Source organism: Vombatus ursinus, unplaced genomic scaffold (assembly GCF_900497805.2).
Source record: "Vombatus ursinus unplaced genomic scaffold, bare-nosed wombat genome assembly UNPS02014799.1, whole genome shotgun sequence".
NCBI classification, from domain to species: domain Eukaryota; kingdom Metazoa; phylum Chordata; class Mammalia; order Diprotodontia; family Vombatidae; genus Vombatus; species Vombatus ursinus.
The window spans coordinates 30,268,631-30,291,158 of NW_020954577.1; the positions used below are offsets into that span (position 1 = coordinate 30,268,631).

The 22,528-nt window shown below is 41.6% G+C and overlaps 1 protein-coding gene across 5 annotated transcripts in view; it reads left to right on the forward strand.

Moving 5' to 3' along the window:
- OXNAD1 (oxidoreductase NAD binding domain containing 1) overlaps positions 1–22,528 on the forward strand; it is a 49,952-nt gene that overhangs the window by 17,289 nt on the left and 10,135 nt on the right. For 4 of the 5 annotated variants that reach the window (XM_027872502.1, XM_027872503.1, XM_027872507.1 and 1 more), the window contains 2 exons: positions 11,454–11,595; positions 18,588–18,626. In XM_027872502.1, the coding sequence (XP_027728303.1) occupies positions 11,454–11,595; positions 18,588–18,626 (181 nt within the window). The remainder of the gene's footprint in view (positions 1–11,453; positions 11,596–18,587; positions 18,627–22,528) is intronic. The other variant, XM_027872505.1, reaches the window with a different exon arrangement.

A 22,528-nucleotide genomic window follows, 5' to 3' on the forward strand; every position in this document is an offset into this window, starting at 1 on the left:
TTTGAACCAGCTCCTGAGGAGGCTTCTTGTGTCTGTGGACATGGCAGCTACTTTTCAGTTTACAGTCTGAGAGGTGAAGGACCTTGTCTACAGTCCCTTAGGCTGTGGGTGTCCAAAGTGGGGGCCCTGAGCCTAGGTTGTCCTGGCTGAGGCTGGCCTGCTAGCGTATGTTTGCTTGATTTTGTACGATGATGACTTTCGGCCCCCTGACTTACGCAGAGGATGAATACTTTTAATATGTCCATTTTTCTGATTTAGAATAATGAGTGGGGAGTTTACTTTTTAAAGTTTCCATTAAAAATCATTCTTACCAACTCTTGCAGTTATGGATAGTTGACTGACAATTCTACAAGTAGTATCTGACGCTGTGAGGGGGTGAATGAGTCTTTTTATTAATTTTTTAAAATGAACAAGCATTTCTTTTCTCCCCCCGATCTTTCCTCCCCACATTGTTGTTGTTTAGTTGTTTCAGTGGTGTTTGACTCTTCGTGACCCCATTTGGGGTTTTCTTGGCAAAGATCCTAGAGTGGTTGGCTATTCCTTTCTCCAGCTCATTTTATAGATGAGGAAGCCGAGGCCAGCAGGGTGAAGTGATTTGTCTGGAGTCACATAGCTAGGAAGTGTTTGAGCTCAGGAAGATGAGTCGTCTTGACTTCAGGCTTGGCACTTTATGCTCTAGGCACCACTTAGCTGCCCTCTTCCTTCCCCCCATAGCCCTGCTGGAAAAAGAAAAAAAGGAAACAAGAAGTTGTCTTCCTCATCAGTCTTCTGGAGTCAAGGTCAGTCAGTGTGTCAGTGAGAGAGAGTTCTTAAGTCTTTCATAGATGTTCATTTCAGCAGTGGTGTTGTTACAGCATACATGGTTCTCCTACTTCTGCTCACCTCATTCTGCATCAGTTCATAACAAGTCTTTCTCAGCAACTGTCCTATTCATCATTTCTTGTAGTAAAGAGTATACCATGATTTGTTCAGCCATTCCCTTACCTCCTTGATTTCTTTGTGGTTCTTTACCACCACAAAATTGAGCTGCAGTAAATGTTTTTACATATAAATTTCTTGGGTCTCTTTAAGGTAGAGGGAATCATTTTTGTTACTACTTTTCTAGCCAGCTTTTCCCAGCTCTACCTGTAACCTGTGACCTCTACCTATAAACTCGTTGGGACACAGGAGGCAGACATCTCCCAACATTCCTCTCACCACCCACTCCACTCATTTAGACATCCACTAATGCCCTCCAGCCCATCCACTATTAAAAATTTTTTATATGTGTATAATATTCAGACATTGGCTATCTTCTTTCCCTACTTATCACTACTTTTACCCATTTGGTAAAGGGAATAGGTAAAGGGAAAGCTAGATGACGCAGTGGATAGAGCACCGACCCTGCATTCATGAAGACCTGAGTTCAAATCTGGCCTCAGACACTTGACATTTACTAGCTGTGTGACCCTGGGCAAGTCACTTTATCCCACTGCCTCACCAAAAAAAAAAAAAAAAATAGGTAAAGGAAAGAGAAGAATTTTAGGCCCTGGAGACATGCCAGATTTCTTTGAAACCCACCAAAGGGTCCTGGGGTGCTGATTGGGGAACAGCAACTCGGACCCTTCTTTGAATAGGAGCGCTTCTGCAGTGTGCAGTGGGAAGCCACCTGCTGGGTCACTGTCTGGAAATGAATCCTTCCCTCAGAGGAGCAGTTTTGCATTTTTATAAGGCTGAACTGGTGAGTGATCATCAAAAACATACCAGGATTGAAAGATGAGATTCAGGCTGCAAATCAGAAAACCCAGGCTTTCTAGGTAGCCTGTTGCTTCTGGTTATCTGGGGCAATGCAGATTTCAGATGAGAAGGTTTTTTTTTTTTTTCATTTGTTTATGCCTCAATAGACTTTAATTACTTTATCTTTTTTTTTAATTTATTTATTTTTAGTTTTCAGCATTCATTTCCACAAGATTTTGAGTTCCAAATTTTCACCCCATCTCGCCCCTCCCCCCACCCCAAGATGGCATGCATTCTGAATACCCCTTCCCCTAGTCTGCCCTCCCTTCTATCTCTCCCGCCCTTCTCTTATCCCCTTCCCTTTCTATTTTCCTGTAGGGCAGGATAGATTTTTTACCCCATTTCCTATATTTCTTATTTCCCAGTTGCATGTGAAAACATTTTTTTTTAAACATGTGTTTTTAAAACTTTAGGTTCCAAATTTTCTCCCTTCCTCTCTCCCTACCCACCCTCATTGAACGTCAAGCAACTCAATACAGGTTATACATGTACAGTTATGTAAAACACTTCCATAGTAGACATGCTGTGAAAAACTAACTCTATTTCCCTTAATCCTATCCCGCCCCCCATTTATTCTATTCTTTCTTTTGACCCTGTCCCTCATTAGAAGTGTTTGCTTCTGATTACCCCCTCTCCCAATCTGCCCTCCCCTCTATCATCCCCTACTCTCTTGTCCCCTTCCCCCCCATTTTCCTGTAGGGTAAGATAGATTTTCATACCCAATTGAGTATGTATGTTATTCTCTCCTTAAGCCAAATCTGATGAGAATAAAATTCACTCATTCCCTCTCACCTTCCACCGTTTCCCCTGCACTATAAGAGCCTTTTCTTTTCTGTTTTTTTGTGAGATAATTTACCCCATTCTACCTCTTCCTTTCTCCTTCTCGCAGTGTAATCCTCTCTCACCACTTAATTTTATCCTCTAGATATGACCCCTTCATCTTCAACTCACCCTGTGCCCTCTATCTATCTATCTATCTATCTGTCTATCTATCTATCTATCTATCTATCTGTCTGTCTATCTATACATACATATAATTTTTTCCCTCCAACTACCCTAATACTGACAAAGATCTCATGAGTTACAAATATCATCTTTCCATGCAGGAATGTAAACAGTTCAGTCTTAATAAGTCTCTTATGATTTCCCTTTCCTGTTTACCTCTTCATGTTCCACTTGAGTCTTGTATTTGAAAGTCAAATTTTCTATTCAGCTCTGGTCTTTTCATCAAGAATGCTTGAAAGTCCTCTATTTCGCTGAATGACCATTTTTTCCCCTGATGGATTATACTCAGTTTTGCTGGGTAGGTGATTCTTGGTTGTAATCCTATCTTCTTTGCCCTCTGGAATATTATATACCATACCCTGCGGTCCCTTAGTGTAGAAGCTGCTAAATTTTGTGTTAATCTGATTGTGTTTCCACAGTACTTGAATTGTTTCTTTCTGGCTGCCTGCAATATTTTCTCCTTGACCTGGGAACTCTGGAATTTGGCTACAATATTCCTAGGAGTTTTCCTTTGGGATCTCTCTCAGGAGGAGATCGGTGGATTCTTTCAATTTCTATTTTGCCCTCTGGTTCTAAAATATCAGGGCAGTTTTCTTTGATAATTTCTTGAAAGATGATGTCTAGGCTCTTTTTTTGATCATGGCTTTCAGATAGTCCAATAATTTTTAAATTCTCTCTCCTGGACCTATTTTCCAGGTCAGTTGTTTTTTCAATGAGATATTTCACATTGTTTTCTAATTTTTCATTCTTTTGGATTTGTTTTACAGTGTCTTGATTTCTCATAAAGTCACTGGCTTCCAATTGCTCTATTCTAATTTTTAAGGAGGTATTTTCTCCAGTAGGCTTTTGGACTTCCTTTTCCATTTGGCCAATTTTGCTTTTTAGGTCATTCTCCTCATTGGCTTTTTGGACCTCTTTTGCCATTTGGGTTAGGCTATTTTTTAAGGTGTTATTTTCTTCAGTATTTTTTTCAGTCTCCTTTAGCATCATTCTCAGTTTTTCCTCTACTTCTCTTACTTGCTTCTCAAAATCCCTTTTGAGCCCTTCCAGGGCCTGGGACTGATTCATATTTTTCTTGGAGGCTTTGGATGTAGGAGCTTTGGCTTCGTTGTCTTCTTCTGGTTGTGTGTTTTGATCTTCTTTGTCACCAAAGTAAGATAATATAGTCTGACTCTTTTTGCGCTGCTTGCTCATGATCCCTGCCAACTACGTGAGTTATAAATTCTTTGTTAAGGTAGGGGTCTGTTTCCAGTGTGGAGAATGTACTGTCCCAAGCTTCAGCGGTTTTGTGTAGCTGTTTTCAGAGATACTTCTAGGGACCTGTAAATTTTCAGTTCTTCCAAGGTGCTATGGTCAAGGACGAGGTGTTTACTTCTTTTCTGTCCTGTTCTCTGCTCTATGAGTGACCACAAGCACTCTTTTCTGTCTTGGAACTGTGAGGAGGATTTCCTCTCCACAGCCACTACAAGCTCCACCATGCCAGCTCTCCTCCTCACCCCAGGACCACCACCCAGAACTGTGACCCAGATCCAAACACGCGCAAAGCAGGAGAATCCTGCACTAGCAGAGAGATCCGTGCAATCCCCCTCTGATCAGCCACTCGATTCCCCCTCAGTCTGTGGACCAGAAGCTCAGGAGGCAGCCGCCACCCCAGGGCTGAGCTTGGGGAATGGGGCTAGGACCCCACACTTCTCTCTCTCATTGCAGAAACAGACTTTTCCCACTGACCTTCTAAGTTGTCTTTGGTGTTCATGGGTTGAGAAGTCTGGAGACTGCCACAGCTGCTCATGATTCAGTCCTCTGAGGCCTGCTCCAGGTTCGCTGCAGCCTGCACGTCCACGCCAAACCGTGCTCCTCTCCTAGCCCGGCATGATATACCTTTCCAATCAACCATCCAGGTTGTCTTAGGCTGGAAATTTGTTTCATACTTTTTTTTGTGGGTTCTGCTGCTTTAGAATTTGTTTAGAGCCATTTTTTACAGGTATTTAGAGGGGTTTGGGGGAGAGCTCAAGCAGGTCACTGCTCCACTTCCCCCCCCCCCGCCCCCGGTTGAGAAGTTTTGTCCCCAGGATAAGCACCGGAATAAAGCTGCATAAGGATGGTTCACTCTTCTAAGCTGAGCGTTATGGTGGTAGTGTCTTGGTGGGGATTAGCATGGTCCAAATTCTAATCCTCAAGCTTTTGAGGCTGTGAAACTCAGTGTTATTCTGGTGAATTGCTAGAGTGCTGAGCTTAGTCAAAAGATCTGAGTTTGAATTTTACTTCTGACACTTATAAGCCACATGATCACTTAGCTTTTGCTGAGTCTCCCTTTCGTTATCTGTAAAATGGGAATAATAGCTATAGTATTCCAGTAAAGTTAATGTGAGGATAAAGAAATGAGATATTTGCAAACCTTATACCATTCTATAAATGCTTATTATGATTACTATTAAGAGACTGATTTTTAAACCATTATGTTGGTTCAGAGGAAAGAATGCTTGCTGACTCTGGAGTCGGGACTTGGGTTCCAATCCTACCACTGATGTTTGCTCCCTATATGGCCTTAGGCAATTCAGCCTCCCTGGGCCTCAGTTTATTCATCTCTAAAATAAGAGGGTAGACTGAATGTCCTCCGAGGAACCTTCCATCTCCAGATCTTGGATTCCATGTCAGATTGGTGATCTGTGATAAGAAATAACAAAAAATAACTGTCACTAAGACTGTCTGATCTGTGCCTCATGGGGTGCTTTGCCTGTTAATAAATACTCATTCAATCAGCAGTTCCTCTTTCTAAACCGAAGTCCTGTTAAGCAGTTGTTTGAGGTATACTGACTTAGAGCCACAATCCTGCTTCACCTTCCAGGCAGCTGGTGACCTGTCAGGTGACCTGGTGACCTGGACACTTTATCAGAAGAGCCACCAACCTGAATGGTGCCAGACTTCTTCTGTCCTTCCTGAACATCCCCATCTCCTGTCTATGTCAGTCCCTCCCCTTTCTTAATTCACCATACACCCACACCTGTTACTGGTCTCTTAGAGACCCTGTTGTGTGGGTTCCATTTTCCGCCTGCTGCCAATGCATCACCTGTGGGGATGGTTCCATGCTGCAGCTAATCACAGAGAGAATCATCACATGGGGAACCCCTCGCGGGCCTAAGCCTCTTTTCCTTGCCCAGCCTAGGTTCAGGGTCCGTAGTTCGTTTGCTGGGAGTTGTCTGTGGATCTAGTAGGGCTAAATGGCAAAAGGACGGTGAAGGACGGATTGGGCTTGCAGTTTCACTGACACTGGGAGTCCCTGCAAAAGGAAACCCTTCTCCCTGTGTAGGTCGGCACCTTCTCTGTGTGGTTCGTTTCTCTGAGAGGTTGTAACTTGCCCAGTGTCACCCAGCCAGTATGTGTCTAGTCTTCCCAGCTCCCAGGCCTGCTCTGGCCACTGCATCTCGGCATTACACAAGTTAGAAGCAAGCAGTTCCCAGCTTTCTGTGCACAGGCATCAGCTCCAAGAAGATTGCTGCCAGCAGAATTCAGGGCAGTTATTCGGCCTGGCTCAAGGCTGTGTGTCACTGGGCAGGGGTCTGAACTCAGAAGTTAGCAATCTTCACACTGAACAGATGAGATTACGTGCGATCGCATGCAGCAGACTGTTAGCTGCCCTTGCAAAGAGCAAACACTCCAAGTGGTTTCTCCTCTCTCTGGTCTTTTAATTCTCTCTGGGTTGGATTTAAAGAGTGTACTTAATCATCAGTGCCTCCCAGTTCATCTAGACCCACACAGAGCAAATCATCACTGTGTCTCCATTGGTCTCCATGTACCTCCTAAGGATAATCGGGACACTGGTGGCCTTCCTAGCCAGATATCCGGGTTCCTGGAAAGGGCCCGTGGAGCTCCAGGTCAGGGTGATCTGGAAATGGAGTGGTTTGGCTTTTCATGGACTCCTGAGGGGGTGTATGAGCTGTGGGGTCTTTTTACAGTGGGGGTGGCCACTGTTTAAATTGTGTTGAGTTTTCAGCACTTTGGGGCTTGTCAACCTTGATTAGATTTCTTTGGCATCTCTTGGTTAATTTTGGCATGGTCTATCTGAAAATAAGTTTTGTTAGAATTGGGAATATGTGAGAGTAGTAGGAGTTAGCACTCATGTTAAATAGTTTGCCTTTGGATTTAGAACTAGAAAACAAGATGCTGATTGCAATAATTTGCGTTTCTGAAGCAATTTACTATAATTTTTGCACATGTTCAGCAATACATATTAAATTCTTGGTGGCTGTTTTGAGGAGGGAGGAGGGTGTAGAAAGTGTATTTACTCTTCAAGAATTGTTCAACAGTTATTACCCTGTGAAGAGTAGAAGCCTTAATTATAATGACTTTCTTTGCATTTTTCCCTTCGGCAGCACTGTTCTGTCCTGTAGTCTGCTTGACATGGCAGCAGCGTCTCAATAGCCTCACTCAGGCGTTCTGTCAGCCAGACCACTTTTCCTAAGTAAAAAGCACATATATGTTGATTTCAATGCTGTCATGGTCAAGCTGTTTGTCTTCAAAATTATAAGCATTTACTGAGTCTGTTTATCTGAGCAGGAAAAAAGGCTCCCATCTCATTGCTGTTTTACAGAAATAAAATCACATTTATATTCTCAATCAAAGTAGAATTAGCTGGGGGGTGCTTGTAATGGTGTTGACATATATTGTCTGGCTTTGCTACACTCACATTGTTGAGGGTAAGTGAATTTCTGGGAGAGAAATATGAATCAGCAATGAATCTGACCATTTTGTGGACATTATGGGCCATCTCCAGTGACCATGAACATTTGATGATACATGTATTTTTTAGAAGCAAAGAACTCTTTAATTCCTTTTTTTCCCATTCACCATTTATGGTAGGACTATAAGTAAAGAGATTGGGTTGTTATTTGTTTTTTTAACCCCCTTTAAAGTCATTACTTTAGGAGTCTTTTATGATGATCCTGCCGTTGTCAAAATATTTGGAGAACTTTTCATAATCATTACTTTGGTCTTGTTCCATTGTGGCCATGGTTTTTTTTTGGACCCTAAACAATGGTGCCCACTCATCTTTCCAAACATCAAATGTCTGTTAAGAAGCTGAAGATCAGCTGTCTCCAATGATACTTGAAAGAACCTGCCGTATGTTCATGTGCTCTGAAAGGCAGCTGCTGGAGAGAAGCTCCTAAAGTGCAGTGATAGTCTTGGATAAGTGTTCGCTTTCTTTCTCAGAGTACTGACCTTGATGAGAATAAGACCTCGAAGGGAATCCCCAGGCCACCAAGTAGCTTGACTCAGGTTACCCAGAGGCAGGATTTGAACGCAGAACCTCTGATGCAAGGGCCAGTGCTCTTTCTACTGTGCCATGCTGACTGATGCTTATGTAACTATATGGATTTTAGGATGTTTATTAAAACAGGTCATAGGGATCTCAGACCATTGAGTCCGCCCTCACACCCATTTTACATGTGAGGAAACTGAGGCACACAGGGTAAGGGACTTGCCCAGAGTTTAAGTCCAATGCCCTGTCCACTTTGCCAGCTGCCCCTCATATCTCTTTAGAGTCAGACCTCATCGTTTTCTGATTTTAATCATTAAAAAGACCTACCCAGATACCCTGAGGTGACTTAAGTCTGCCATAGGTATCAACCCACAAGTGTGCAGGATTCAAGCGGGATGAGTTTTTAATGTGACTTAACGTCACAGAATCACTTCAGCCAGGATTTTAAAAATTCCTATCGTGTGCTAAGCATAGAGAGACCAAATCCTCCAGAAGTGTGCAAGTTAATTTGGGGGAATAAAAAAAGTGTTCATCACCTGCGCCCCAAGGTGAAATGTTAGCAGGAAAGGAGGATGAGGCAGAAGGCTGCAGGAGAGGTGGCGAGGGGAGAGAAGGCTGCATTGGAGGTGGAGGCCTAGCCTCAGCTCAGCCCTGGAGGAGGAGGATGTCAGCGGGGGAGATGTGTAGAGAATAGGTTTCTAACATGATAGAAATGAGACTGAGCTGAGTGAGACCCGAGGCTCCAGGTTCTGGTCCTGCCTTGGACACGATGTGATCTCAGCCAGGTCACTTCACCTTCTTCAGCCACACTTTTCTCATCTACAAGTTCATTGGGGTTATTATTAGCTTTTTAAATCACGTAACCTGCCTCACCATGTGGAAAATCTTAGGGAAAAGGCTGTCTAAATGTGAACTCTCATTCCTGATTTTTAGAGAAGGTGATCTCCTTGGGAAGCCCAGGGGCAGGAGAGCAAAGTGGGGGATTGGGGAGACCCCGCTGCCCTGTTTTCTTTCTCCTGTCATCAGTGGGGCCCCACTGAAGACTTTTTAGCAAGGCTGTGACAAAATCAGATCTGGGTATGAAGATAGTTCTGGCCACTGAGTGAAGGAGGGGCTGGCGAGGGAGACGCTGGGTATGGGCTGCCAAGTAAGAGCCTGTGACAGTATTCCAGATAGAAGTAATGAGGACCTGAAGAAGGTTAAAGTCAGACGTTGGAGATTGTGGACGTAGAATTGACAAGTCTGGGAAGCTGGTCAGATGTGGGCCCTGGAGAAAGCAGAGTCAGATGATTGCTTAAGGCTTTGAGCCCTGGTCATCGTGAGGATGGCCATGTCAGCAGGAAGTGCAGTCTGAGGTGCCTGTGGACGTCCAGCAGAGAATTAGAGACGGAGCCTTACAGCATCAGGGGCCCTGCAGAGGACACATCCAGGTGCTAGAAGTAACCCAGAGTGCAAGGGCACCATTTACCTGGTGACTGTGGACATGCCTTTGTCATCTTCTTGCTCTTAGCAGCAGCAGCCATTGATTAAGTGCATGTCCTTGGTGGGATGGAGCCGCTGAACTCACAGCGGTGAACGTTCTTTAATTAATCTTCTCTACCTTTAACATCCCTGTTATGCCCAGCAGGAGTCGGGGAGAACACCCTGTCTTCCTGATAATAGTGATGATTCTACTGTAGCAGTGGGCAGTCCTCTGTTCTTCCTTTACAAAACGCTTCCATTGGTCCTCCCAGCAGCTCCCTCAGTCACACCAGGAAGGTATGATTTGTGTTTTACATTTGAGGCACCTGAAACTCAGGTCCCTTACGCAAGTCACTTGCCCAGTAGCAATTAAATGGGAAAGGCAGGATCTGAGGATGATTGAGTCAGATCTAGGACAGAAAGAGAACTCAGGGCAGCCATGCAGCTCCATTAGCCCAGTCTAGTCTGACCACCTCCTGTTTACAGAGAAGGAAACCAAAGGGCAGAGAATGACTGACCCAGGGTCACGTGGGTAGGACGGACGTCTCCACTGTGGAAGCAGGAGAAATACCATAGAAACAGGACCCATCCTTCTAGATCCAACCCCGCTACTGTGTGGCCTTTTTTTGACCATTCCTGCTGAGCTCCTCAGACTCTCCTGGATTTCTGGGGTGCTTAATGTATTACTCGTTATTGAGCAAGCGCCTATCAAAGGCAGCCCCTCATCTTTCCATATGTTATTTCCCCAAGATTCATTTATGAGTTGACTGCTTGAAATTCAGAATGCGTTTGTCCATAGGCTCTTCCGTGCTGGTTTGGTTCCCAGGTCTCCCTTCAAAAACCTGCTGTTATCTATGTAGCATTAATAAGACTAGCCCGAGCTCTGACATCTAGGACTCAGGACCCTTGGGAGACTTGAGCAAAAATAAAGAGTTTTCTTTTTTGTGGGTTCGGAGCTTGCTCTAGGCAGCATGATTTCATTCAGATAGGCAGAGTTCCTCTTAGGCTCCCTCCCTTTCCACTTGTCCTCTTCTGAACACACAGTGAATGATCTGATAGAGACCTCTGATTCCCTTCCTCTGCTAATGTACATTTTCATCCTAATCCCAAAGAAGGAGTCCTGGTCCAGAAAGACTGTTTTGTCATTTGGAGGCCATCCAGAAAGCCCAGACATCCTGTCCTTAAAGCACTTGTGCTCACTCAGAAGCCTGGCCTGGGAAGCCTCTGGGAGCGTCTCGTCAGCAGAGGGCGCTACAGGGCAGGTGATAAACCCAGCACAGTCTAGATTCGCCATTTGACCAGGGAATGGACAATGTATGTATGCTGTTAATCAGTGGCAACTCTTATCTCGAATTCAACCATTTCATCGCTCAAAATTAGGAGAATTATTTACAAATGGAAAACAACAGAGTGAGAAATAGGGTCTGAGGTTAGATTAGCACTCCAAATTGACCACTAGCCTTGGGGCATTTAAAAATCATCCACAGAGGGACTTGTCAGCCATTGGTAAACAAACAGAAACCAAGTGGAAATTATACTTAGTTTTCCTGGTGGGAGGAGCAGCTTGTTGACTTATCTTATTTCCTGTGAAATTGGGAATTGGAATTTGGCAGTTTTCAGTGCTTATTATTTTTTCTTTACTTAGTGTTTTGAAAAGGTTTGTCTCAATTGGCCAGAATATTCTAAGAATTTCTGCTCAGTATGGTATTTACTTTTGAAATGTGAGGAATCCCAGAATATAGCATTGTGATAAGAGTGAAGGAAGAAAGATTGTGTAGAATATAGTATTGTGATAAGAGCATCAGGAGGAAAAACTAGATGAGATTTCAAGAATGTATGTCAGGCACTTTGTTTTAGCAAATACTGTCAGATAACTGCTTTTTATTATTATTATTATTATTATTATTATTTTGGTTAACTGAAATCATACATTTTATTTGCTTTTCTACTTTAGGGTTGATTTCTTTATTCCTGATGTTCCCGTGGTTGGTGGATTCTCAATTTGTTCAAGCCCGAGCCTGTTAAAACAAGAAAATGCTTTGGAATTAGCAGTGAAATATACCAACCATCCTCCCTCTCTCTGGGTCCATACCAAGGTAGGGGCATTGTGTACTTGACATCCTCTTGTGGCTGTTTGCACTTAGAAGATCTAGAATTAGTTCACTTTATCCACTCAAGAACTCTAGACTTCAGTGAAGAGTTCGTCATTAGTATGTGGTTTGTTAAATTTCATACATTTTTTAAGCATCTTTTTCTAGGTAGCATTTCTTTGCTTGTCTTCATTAAGTTTTATCTCTTTTCTGAAATTTTAATCTTTCAACTGTGTTTTAGATCCTTATTAATTCCTCTTTGAGCTTGTGTTCTTTATGCATTAAAACTTCTGAAGTCCTTCTAACCAATTTTTTTGTTACTACCTTTTAAAGTTTGCCCCATTGTTCCTTATTTCTGTTGTATCTTACTCTTAGAAGTATCAACTCACCAGGAAAGTAGTGGGATGGAAGCAATGCCCAATGATAGAAATTAACCTGTGTTCCAAATTAGGATTTAATAAGGGTAAATCACCCACTCCCTTCCTTTGTCCCCATCTACTCCCCTTCCACTCTATAACTTTGGGTTCAGTCCCCCACTTGGCCTTCATTTCTACTCCTCTACCTTCATTTGTCTTTTTTCTTTAAATTTTCCTAACATCTTTATCTGTGTTTATGATTTTTTAACTCTTGAGGATCTCTGTTTTGTTATTGGAATTATTAAATTTATCAACTGTATGTGTTGGGGTCTGAAGGTGTAGGATTTCATTCTGGAAGCAGTCTGTGGATTATTTTGATGTGTCTTGTCTTCTGCATTTAGAAGTTTGAGGCAGTTTTTATTTTATTCCTGCCCTTTTTTTTTTAATGTACTATATTCTTGTGGGATACCTGTGATCCTTAAGTTGTCTCTTGATATCCTATCTTCAAGGTAAATCGCTTTAGCTTGTTTAGAGATCATGTGTTCTTTTCATGATTTTGCCATTTCCTTTTCCTTCTGCCAGATTTCTTCTACTTAACCATTTTTGTGTTCCACTTTGGAGAAATACACTGTAGATTGAATTTTTTTCTAATTTGCTAATTGAGTTTTTTATTAATGCATTGAGACCTATAGTTTCTGATATATTAATTCCTAATTTCTTATGGATTTCATTTCTCCTTTGAACTATTCTAGAATTTCTTGCTCCACGCTCTCTTGGATTCTTTGTTTCATTAGGCATTAGTTCACTTCCCTTTCTCTTCTAGTTAGTATTTATGATATTGTTGAGGGTTTAATACTTATCTTTCCTTCAAGTTTTGGGATCTTCTTGGGTGATTTATCTGCTGGTGCTCTGTTGTTTTTGGTGGGTTTTCTTCCCCTGGAAGTCTTTATTCTTCCCCCCTTGTATTCCCCCATTCCCCCTTCCCGACCCCCCACTTTGCTGGTGGATGCACTCGCAGGTCTCAGCCTCGGCCTCTTCCCACACCGGGAGATTTAGGTTTCGACAGTCTTGGTTTGTGCCTCAAGTAGTCTCTGGGAGATAGAACCAGCTGCAGCTGGGTTTCAGATCTGGGGCAGCCACTCATGCTTATCCCTTATCTCAGTTCCCCCTTGGCCTGTGTCCTCTGGCTGAGCTGTATTGGCATCTACTGACTTTTTGCAGAATTCAGAGGTGGCTTTCCAGGCAAAGTCTATGCCTCTTTGATTCTTCTTCTCGCCCCCCCCATTATATGGGGGGTGGGGTATGCTGTCCAAGTGACTGCAGCAGGAGAGCCTAGTGATGGGCCTGGCATCAGCTCCTGGGTTGGTCTCTCTGACCTGGTAGAAGGGAGCATAGAGGTGGATGCTTTGCTGAATGAGCTCTTTAAGGGTTAGCATTCTCCACAGTTAATCCACAAGGATTTTACCTTGTTGGGGGTTCTCTTTTTTTTTTTTTTTTTGGTCTGTGAATTCCACTGTTGTTCACATCTGCCACGTGGTTCCTCCTTTCAGAAATTTTCAGAAGTTAGTGGAGCCAGGATACAGTGTCTCATCTGCCATCTTGGTGGTCACTTCTTCTTGAATGTGTAAACGGCTGCGACCAGCTTCTGTTCCTGTAGTGTCCAAACAGTCAGAATGCCCACCTCCCCTGTCTTTGTGTTTTCCTATAGTGATAATCCATGTTCGTAAGGAAGACCGTCATCTGTGTCACCTTAAGATCCTAAAGCACCTTTGGGATAATACATATATCTAGAAAGATTCTGTTCAGCATGGTTTTAGTGTTAAAGCATATTAGATTACATTCCAGTTTGTTTAAAAAATCAGTAATATGGTAATTGTTACCCCAAAAAGTCAATCTGAGCACCCCATTTGCTAGTTATTCTGGATAAACTGGTATGTGTTGTAATTTTCAGATCACTTGTGGGGTATTTAAATATGAGCAGGTCCCAGTTTGTTGAACAGATTGCGTTTCATAAATGGACACTTGGAATTCATTTTCCCACAGAAACCATGTTTTGTTTTGTTTTTTTCTTATCATGGTTTGGCTATTGGGCCTATCCACAAAAAGACTATTTAATCTGTAATATACTAAGTATCAGAAAATTCAGCCACCCTGGCTAAGAATGCTGTCTTGGGAAAATGGGTCCCAGGTTCCAGCTTGAGATGCCAGGAATCCCCCTCAGTTGCTGGCATCAGTGGGATCAGGGATGTCCTTTCTGCCCCATTTCCCCCCTCCTGGCCATGGGAACCTGGGACCCCTGTAGCTCAGAGCCACTGGCAGTGACTCCTGGGGCAGGAATTCCAGCAGGGTTGGGGCTGTAGGTGAGGAGGATGGAGGAGGGGCCATGACAAGAATCCAGGAAAAAGAGGATGAGGAGCTCCACGGACCTGGGCCTTCCTGGTGCTATCTCCTGGGGGTCATTCTCAGTCTGACAGATTTTCTTGTTGCCTGGAACTCCCAGGATTGGCCCACCCACCTTCCTTTTCATAACCACCTGTTGTTTCTCATTAGTGCATCTTTCCTTCATTGGCTCTTTGGGGGTTTTCTAAGAAATATAGGACCTTTTTAAGGTTTCCTTTTCTAGTAAGCAAGGGAGAAACCAGGAAATAAAAAGATTGCTCTTGAAGCCTTTCTCTTCCTGCCCTTCCCTCCCCCAAACTAGACCACCCCCACTGCAGTGCACGAATTTTGTGTTGTTTTTTTTTTCCTCTGCTCTTTAAACCACATAGAGAATGACAAAGTCACCCATTCCCATTGGAGTTCATGGAAGGTCTTTGTTCGTGGAGGTCTGCCAAGGGAGACTAGTGCTGGGACCTAGAAAACAGCTGTGGGAATTCCACCCCCTCCCCCCTTGTAATGGCCAACTCAGCCACCTGTCATGCACACTGGCCAGAGTGAAGTAGGGCCTGGGTGGAAACAAGGACAGGTCCAGGCACCAGCCAGGAAAAGGAAGAACAGGGAAGTCCTAACAACAGCATCAAGGGAAAGGTCAAGGAGAAATAAGCTTGGGAGTTAAGACTTGAGCTTGAATCCCATCCACTAACCAGCTGGGAGGGGCTTGGATTCTAAGGCTTCTGAGGTCCGTTCCCACTCTCGACCTTTGATCCTGTTTGTATGGACCGGGTAGATGATGAAATATCCAAGACGTGCATGAGCCAGAGACCCTTGGCATGTGCCCAGTTGGACCCCTTAGTTCTGTCCAGCACCTCTTGCTGGGACTGATGTTCTGCCCAGGTCACATCTTAAGGCTGCTTCCTCTGGCCGCCCAGTTCATCAGTTCTCAGATGGACCCCCCACCCCAACAAAGCTGATGAAACCATGTGTCTCCTCAAATGGACAGTCGGTGCCCAGGTACTAGGTAAATTATTTGTGTGCGCTTCATCTGGGGTCAGTTATTATAGACCCAGAGTGACAGGGTTCTCTTCGTGAGCTGATGGAGATGATGAGGCCTGCAGTGGTTCTCCTGGCAGCTTCCTAGAGTCCTCGCGATTTACTCAATTACAGACATACTTTCTTTTATATTTCCATTCTAAATTTTATCCTGCTGTATTTCCCCCCTTTCACTTTTGGGGTCTGCTTTTTAGCATGACTTGGTCTGTCTTCATTCCGTAGTCTAATCATGAGGTTATGGGTGGTTTTCTTTCCCCCCTGGGTAGAGCATCTTGTGCCACCTCCTTCATTAAAATGTGTCGGCAAAGTCAGCACCAGCACGGTCTTCTAAGGTGATCATGGTCAGACACCCATTGATCCACAGATTGACGTGCATGGGACATCTGTCCTGCCAAGCCCCTTTCTGAGGGCCCCGAGCATCTCCAGTTGCCATAACCAGGAGCAGAGTGTGGCGCCACTCCCAAGCGCCCTCCTTAGTCTCACGCCTTCTTGGTGTTTCAGTGAAGTAAATTGTTCTTGAAGTCTCTGTACCAACTCTGCCAGCACCCTTGCTTGGGTGCACGTGCTAATCGCAGGGAAGACCCTGTGCTGCCCATGGGCAGCCTCCCACAGCCGATGGGAAGCTCGACTTTCCCTGGAGCCCCTCTCCAGTGGCTCATTGTCCTCCTATTATGTGTCATATTTGGCTTTTTGAAGGGACAGCGGATGCATGAGAGAAGATTGCTGTGGGCTGTTATAATAGTAGGACATCGAGCGAACATCTTCATTTATTTTTTCAGTGGGGTGTATCAGCTGCCACATTAGAATGCTCTGGGTAGCTTTCCTTTTTTTTCTATGTCAAACTCCGGTGCTGTTGAAAAATCCCTTTCTTTACAAATATGAAACCTATTCACAAATTAGACATTTTGCACATAATGAAAAGCAGTGTCCTTTAAGCTGTTCTATAGACTAAACTGTGTTTGCTTGTTTGTTCCATTTAGGGTTCCCTGGTAGTTTTTATCTTTGTCAGAAGACAGCTAACAGCTGATTCTTTCTGATGCTAGAAATTAGAGGATAGCCCCATGGAAGATTGTTTGATAGCATAGGGGAGGATCAGAACGTTTCCTTTTGTGCGTCTCCAGCGTTGGAAATGCATCTTGAAACACAACAAGCTAAATTAGACATTATAGACTAGACCGTCGGAAGAAAGATCTCAGCGTTTTCAGTATCATTCTCAGATTCATGTAGGGGTAAAAGGGATCATGAAAGCTTATCCTGTCCATTCCCTCATTTCAGACACGTCTGTACTTAAAATCTGTTCTTCATTCGTGTTGTCCTTTAATGTGTGTTTTTAATCTCTCAGAAATGTTCAAAGCACCTTTGGTAACGAGCGTGTCAATTTCCAGCTCTGTCAGTTACGCTTGATCTTACTCCACCTTCCAGTTAGTTTCTTTGTCCAAAGTGAGAAACTGCCACTGTCCTTCATGTAATAATGCCCTCTGTATTTAAAATAGTTATTAACTTATTCTTTGACTTTTTTATAGGCATTATATTTTAGTTCTGTTCGTTTTCCCTAACGTTTCTAATGCTTCATCATTCTCTTAGATTCTCTCCAAATTTCCCTCCTCTTGCTGAACCCTAAATTAGATTAATTTCATCAAGTCTTCATTGGGCCTCTGTGATGTGCTTGGCACCGGGCTCTGTTGCAGCGAGCAGGACAGCAGGACAACAGTGTGGCTTCTTACAATGATCGCTGCAAAGTGGTTCTTGTTTCTCTGACTGATTATTTCAGCTGCTCTGGGTAATGGAATAGGACCCCATGTCTTTAAGATAAACGTTCTTTATTGCTGATGTCATCATTTTAGTGAGGAAGAAGAAAAGCCAGCACCCAAGCGCCCCACCGCTTTTGGTATGGCTTTCTTCTCTGACTTGTCTGCTCTACGTCTAGGTGATCACCAGCCACAAAAAATGACAGGGACTTAAATGCCTCGCAGTGATGTGATTATCCTGGTAGGCCCAGAGTCAGCCCTCTTCTAAGAAGATTCATCCCTGTGTTTCCTTCATCTGAGTAGGTCACAATTGTGTCTCTTAACAAATATAGTTATCCTTTCCACGTCACAACTTTCCCCTTCCTGGTTTCGATATATCGCGGGTCAGCATAAGAAATTAAATGGGAATTTGGAGGGAGTTTTGTGGAAGCCACAGAACAGAAGTGAGGGCTAGCAGACACAAAGTCTAGAAACTCAGAAATGTATATAATATGTGTATAGTGTTATATAATCTCAACATATTTTATTCTTTAATACCATAATAATTGAGACTTTTTTTCTGCTACAAAGAGTGGGCCAAAAACTTACACTCAGATTTTCCAATTTGTGGGAAGCATCATAACCTTGACAACCACGATGTAAAAGGGATAACTGTAATTAGAACACCACCTGAGCTTTACTTTATTTCTTTTTTTTTTTAAACACTTCGTTTTTGTTATTTTGAACTTGGCAACATCAACAAATACAGTGTTTTCCTAAAGTACAGAAAGCAGGACAGCATATGAAATTCAATCTCCGCTACGTAGACCTTGCTTTTTTTTTTTAAGTGTACTTTAATGTTAACATGTTAGTTTTTTTTTTTTTTGTATTAACATTTTTATTTAAAATTTTGAGTTCCAAATTCTATCCCTCCCTTCCTCCCCTCCCCCTTCCCTGAGACAGTAAGCAATCAGATGTAGGTTATATATGTGCAATTATTGTAAAACATTTCTGTATTAGTCATTTTATACAAGAAGACTTGATTAAAAGAAAAAAAACGAAAGTGAAAAATAGTATGCTTCAAACAGTGTCAGTTCTTTCTCTGGAGGTGGATAGCATGCTTCATTATTAGTCTTTTGGGATTGTCTTGGATCATTGTCTTGCTGAGAAGAGCGAAGTCATTCACAGTTGATCATTGTACAATATTGCTCTTACTGTGTACATGTTCCTTATTCTGTTCACTTCACTCTGCATCAGTTCATGTAAGTCCAGGTTTTTCTGAAATCATCCTGCTTGTCATTTTTTGTAGCACAAAAATACTCCATTACGGTCATATACTGTAGCTTGTTTAGCCATTCCCCAATTGATGGGCATCCCTTTGATTTCCAGTTCTTAGCCACCACAAATAGAACTGCTATAAATATTTTTGTCCAAATAAATTCTTTTCCTTTTTTTTTAATATTTTTTTTCTTTCTTTCTTTTTTAGGCATTGGAGTTAAATGACTTGCCCAGGGTCACGCAGCTAGTAAGTGTTAAGTGTTTAGTCTGAGACCACATCTGAACTCAGGTCCTCCTGATTAGGACCGGTGCTCTATCCACTGTGCCACCTACCTACCCCTCTTTTCCCTTTTTTTTAGATGTCTTTGGGCTATAGACCTAGCAGTGGTATTGTTGGATCAAAGGGTATGCAAAGTTTTATAGCTTTTTGGGCCTAGTTTCATATTGCTCTCCAGAATATTTAGATCAGTTCACAATTCCACCAGCGGTACATTGGTGTCCCAGTTTTCCCACATCCTCTCCAACATCCAACATTTTCCTTTTCTGTTATATTAACCGTTCTGATAGGTATAATGTGGTACCTCAAAGTTGTTTTAATTTTGCATTTCTCTAATCAGTAGTGATTTAGAGCAGGTTTTCATATGACTATTGATAGCTTTGATTTCTTTGTCTGAAAACTGCCTGTTTGACCATTTATCAGTTGGAGAATGACTTGTATTTTTATAAATTTGACTTAGTTCTCTATATATTTGAGAAATGAGGCCTTTATCAGAGATACTTGTTGCAAAATTTATACACACACACCCTGCCCCCAGTTTTCTGCTTTCTTTATAATTTTGGTTGCATTTGTTTTGTTTGTATAAAATTTTTGAATTTTATATAATCAAAATGATCAATTTTACACTTTTACATAATCAAAATGATCAATTTTAACAATGCTCTCTATATCTTCTTTGGTCCAAAATTCTTCCCTTATCCATAAATCTGATAGATAAACTATTCCATGCTCTCATGATTTGTTTATGGTGTCACCCTTTATGTGTAAATCATTTACCTATTTTGACCTTATCTTGGTACACAACGTGAGATCTTAGTCTGTAGCTAGTTTCTGCCAGCTGTTTTCCAATTTTCCCAGCAGTTTTTGTCAAATAATGAGCTTTTATTCCAAAAGCTTGGATCTTTGGGTTTATCATATACCAGATTACTATGGTCATTTACTATAATACATAACCTATTCTACTGATCCACCTCTATTTCTTAGTACCAGATTGTTTTGATAATTACTGCTCTGTGATACAGCTTGAGATCTGATGTGGCCTTGATTCACTTGATATCCTTGAGCTTTTGTTCTCCTAGATGAATTTTAATCTTTTTTGTTAGTTCTGTAAAATAATTTTTGATAGTTTGATTGACGTGGCAGTGAATAAATTGATTAATTTAGGTAGAATTGTCATTTTTATTTTATTGACTTGGCCTACCCATGAGCAATTAATATTTTTCCACTTGTTTAGATCTGACTTTATTTGCGTGAAAGTGTTTTGTAGTTGTGTTCATATAGTGGGTTTATCTTGGCAGAAGACTCCCGAATATTTTATATTGTTTACAGTTATTTTAAATGGTATTTCTCTTTCTATCTCTTGCTGTTGGGCTTTGTTGGTAATATATGGAAATACTGATGATTTATGTGGATTTATTTTATAACCTGCAATTTTGCTGAAGTCGTTAATAATTTCAAGTAGTTTTTTAGTTGATTCTCTAGGATTTTCTAGGTATAACATCATGTCATCAGCAACGAGTGATAGTTTTGTTTCCTCATTGCCTATTCTAATTCATTTCTTTTTCTTCTCTTATTGCTATGGCTAACATTTCTAGTATAATATTAAATAACAGGAGTTATAATGAGCATCCTTGCTCCATCCTTACCTGTATTGGGAAAGCTTCTAGCTTATCCCCATTACAGATAATGCTTGCTGATTGATGGTTTTAGATAAATGTTACTTATCATTTTAAGGAACTCTCTCTTTATTCCTGTGCTTTGTGGTATTTTTAATGGGAATGGGTACTGTATTTTGTCAAAGGCTTTTTCTGCATCAATTGAGATAATCATGTGATTTCTGTTGGTTTTGTTATTGATATGGTCAATTATGATCCTAATTTTCCTAATATTGAACCAGCCCTGAATTCCTGGTATAAATCCCATTTGGTCATAGTGTATGATCCTTGTGATATATTTATTGCTGTAATCTCTTTGCTAGTACTTTATTAAAAATTTTTGCATCGATATTCATTAGGGAAATTGGGCTATAATTTTCTTTCTCTGTTTTTACTCTTCCTAATTTAGGTATCAGCACCATATTTGTGTCATAAAAGGAATTTTGTAGGACTTCTTCACCTATTTTTCCACATAGTTCATATAGTTTTGGGATTAGTCATTCTTTAAATATTTGGTAGAAATCACTTGTGAATCCATCTGGTCTTGCGAATTTTTTCTTTTTTTCTTTTTTTTTTCTTTTCTTTTTTTTTTTTTTTGGGTTTTTGGTTTTTGGTTGGGCAGTGGGGGGTAAGTGACTTGCCCAGGGTCACACAGCTAGTAAGTGTTATGTGTCTGAGGCTGGATTTGAACTCAGGTCGTTCTGAATCCAGGGCTGGTGCTATAATCCACTGCGCCACCTAGCTGTCCCCCGGATTTTTTCTTAGGAAGTTCATTGATGGCTTGTTCAATTTCTTTTTCTAAGATTGGGTTATTTAAGTACTTGATTTCTTCTATTAATCTGGGTAGTTTACATTTTTGTAGATATTCATCCATTTCATTTAGATTGTCAGATTTATTGGCATGTAATTGGGCAAAATAGCTCCTAACAATTGTCTTAATTTCCTCTTCACTGGTGGAGAATTCACCCCTTTCATTTTTGATACTAGTAATTTGGTTTTCTTCTTTCCTTTTTAAAATTAAATTAACCAGTGGTTTATCTGTTTTATTGCTTTTTTTTTTCCCCATAAAAACAGCTTCTCGTGGTTTTTTTACTTTTGGTTTTATTGATCTCTCCTTTGATTTTCAGGATTTCCAATTTGGTGTTTAATTGGGGATTTTTCATTTGTTCTTTTTCTAGTTTTTTTAGTTGCACGCCCAATTCATTGATCTGCTTTTTCTCTGTTGTATTGATGTTAGCAATTAGAGATATAAATTTTCCTTTAAGTACCACTTTGGTTGCATCCTATAAATTTTGGTAGGTTGCCTTGTCATTTTCTTTAATGAAATTATCAGTCGTTTCTATGTTCTTTGACCCATTTCTTTTTTAGGATTAGATTATTTAATTTCCAATTAATTTTTAATCTGTCTTTCCATTGTCCACTATTGAATGTAGTTTGCATTACTTTATGATCTGAAAAGGATGTATTTACTTTTTCTGCATTTGGTTATGAGGTTTTTGAATGTCCTAATACATGGTCAGTTTTTGTGTAGGTGCCATGTACTGCTGAGAAAAAGGTATATTCCTTTCTGTTCCCATTCCATTTTCTCCAGAGAGCTATCAAATCTAACTTTTCCAGAGTTTTATTTACCTTCTTAACTTCTTTCTTGTTTATTTTTTGGTTAGATCTATCTAGTTCAAGAGGGGAAAGTTGAGGTCCGCCACTGATATAGTTTGATTATCTATTTCCTCCTGTAACTCATTCAACTTCTTCAGAAATTTCAGTGCTATTCTATTTGGTGCATATGTGTTTAGTATTGATATTACTTCACTGTCTGTGGTACCTTTCAGCAAGATATAGTTTCCTTTCTTATCACTTTTAATTAGATCTATTTTTTTTTTTATTTTGCTTTACTTTTTGTGAGGGACGGTCTGATGCCAGCTACTGCCAGATGGGGGTTGTGCCAACATGGGATGGAAACTGGGTACCAGAAAGTAACTGGAGCTCTTGCTCCCGAGGCAGAGGCGGTGCTGGGCAGAGTTGTAGCGCACTGGGATGAGATCTGGGTTCAGAGAGGTAACCAGAGCTCACGCTCCCAAGACTGGAGCGGTGCTGGATGGAGCTGTGACAGGCTGGGGAGGAAGCGGGGTACAGGGAAGTGGCCGGAGCGCGCGCTCCTGAGGCAAGGGCTGTGCCGCTTGGAGGGGGACGGCAGAGAACGAGCTCTCTCTGTCTAGC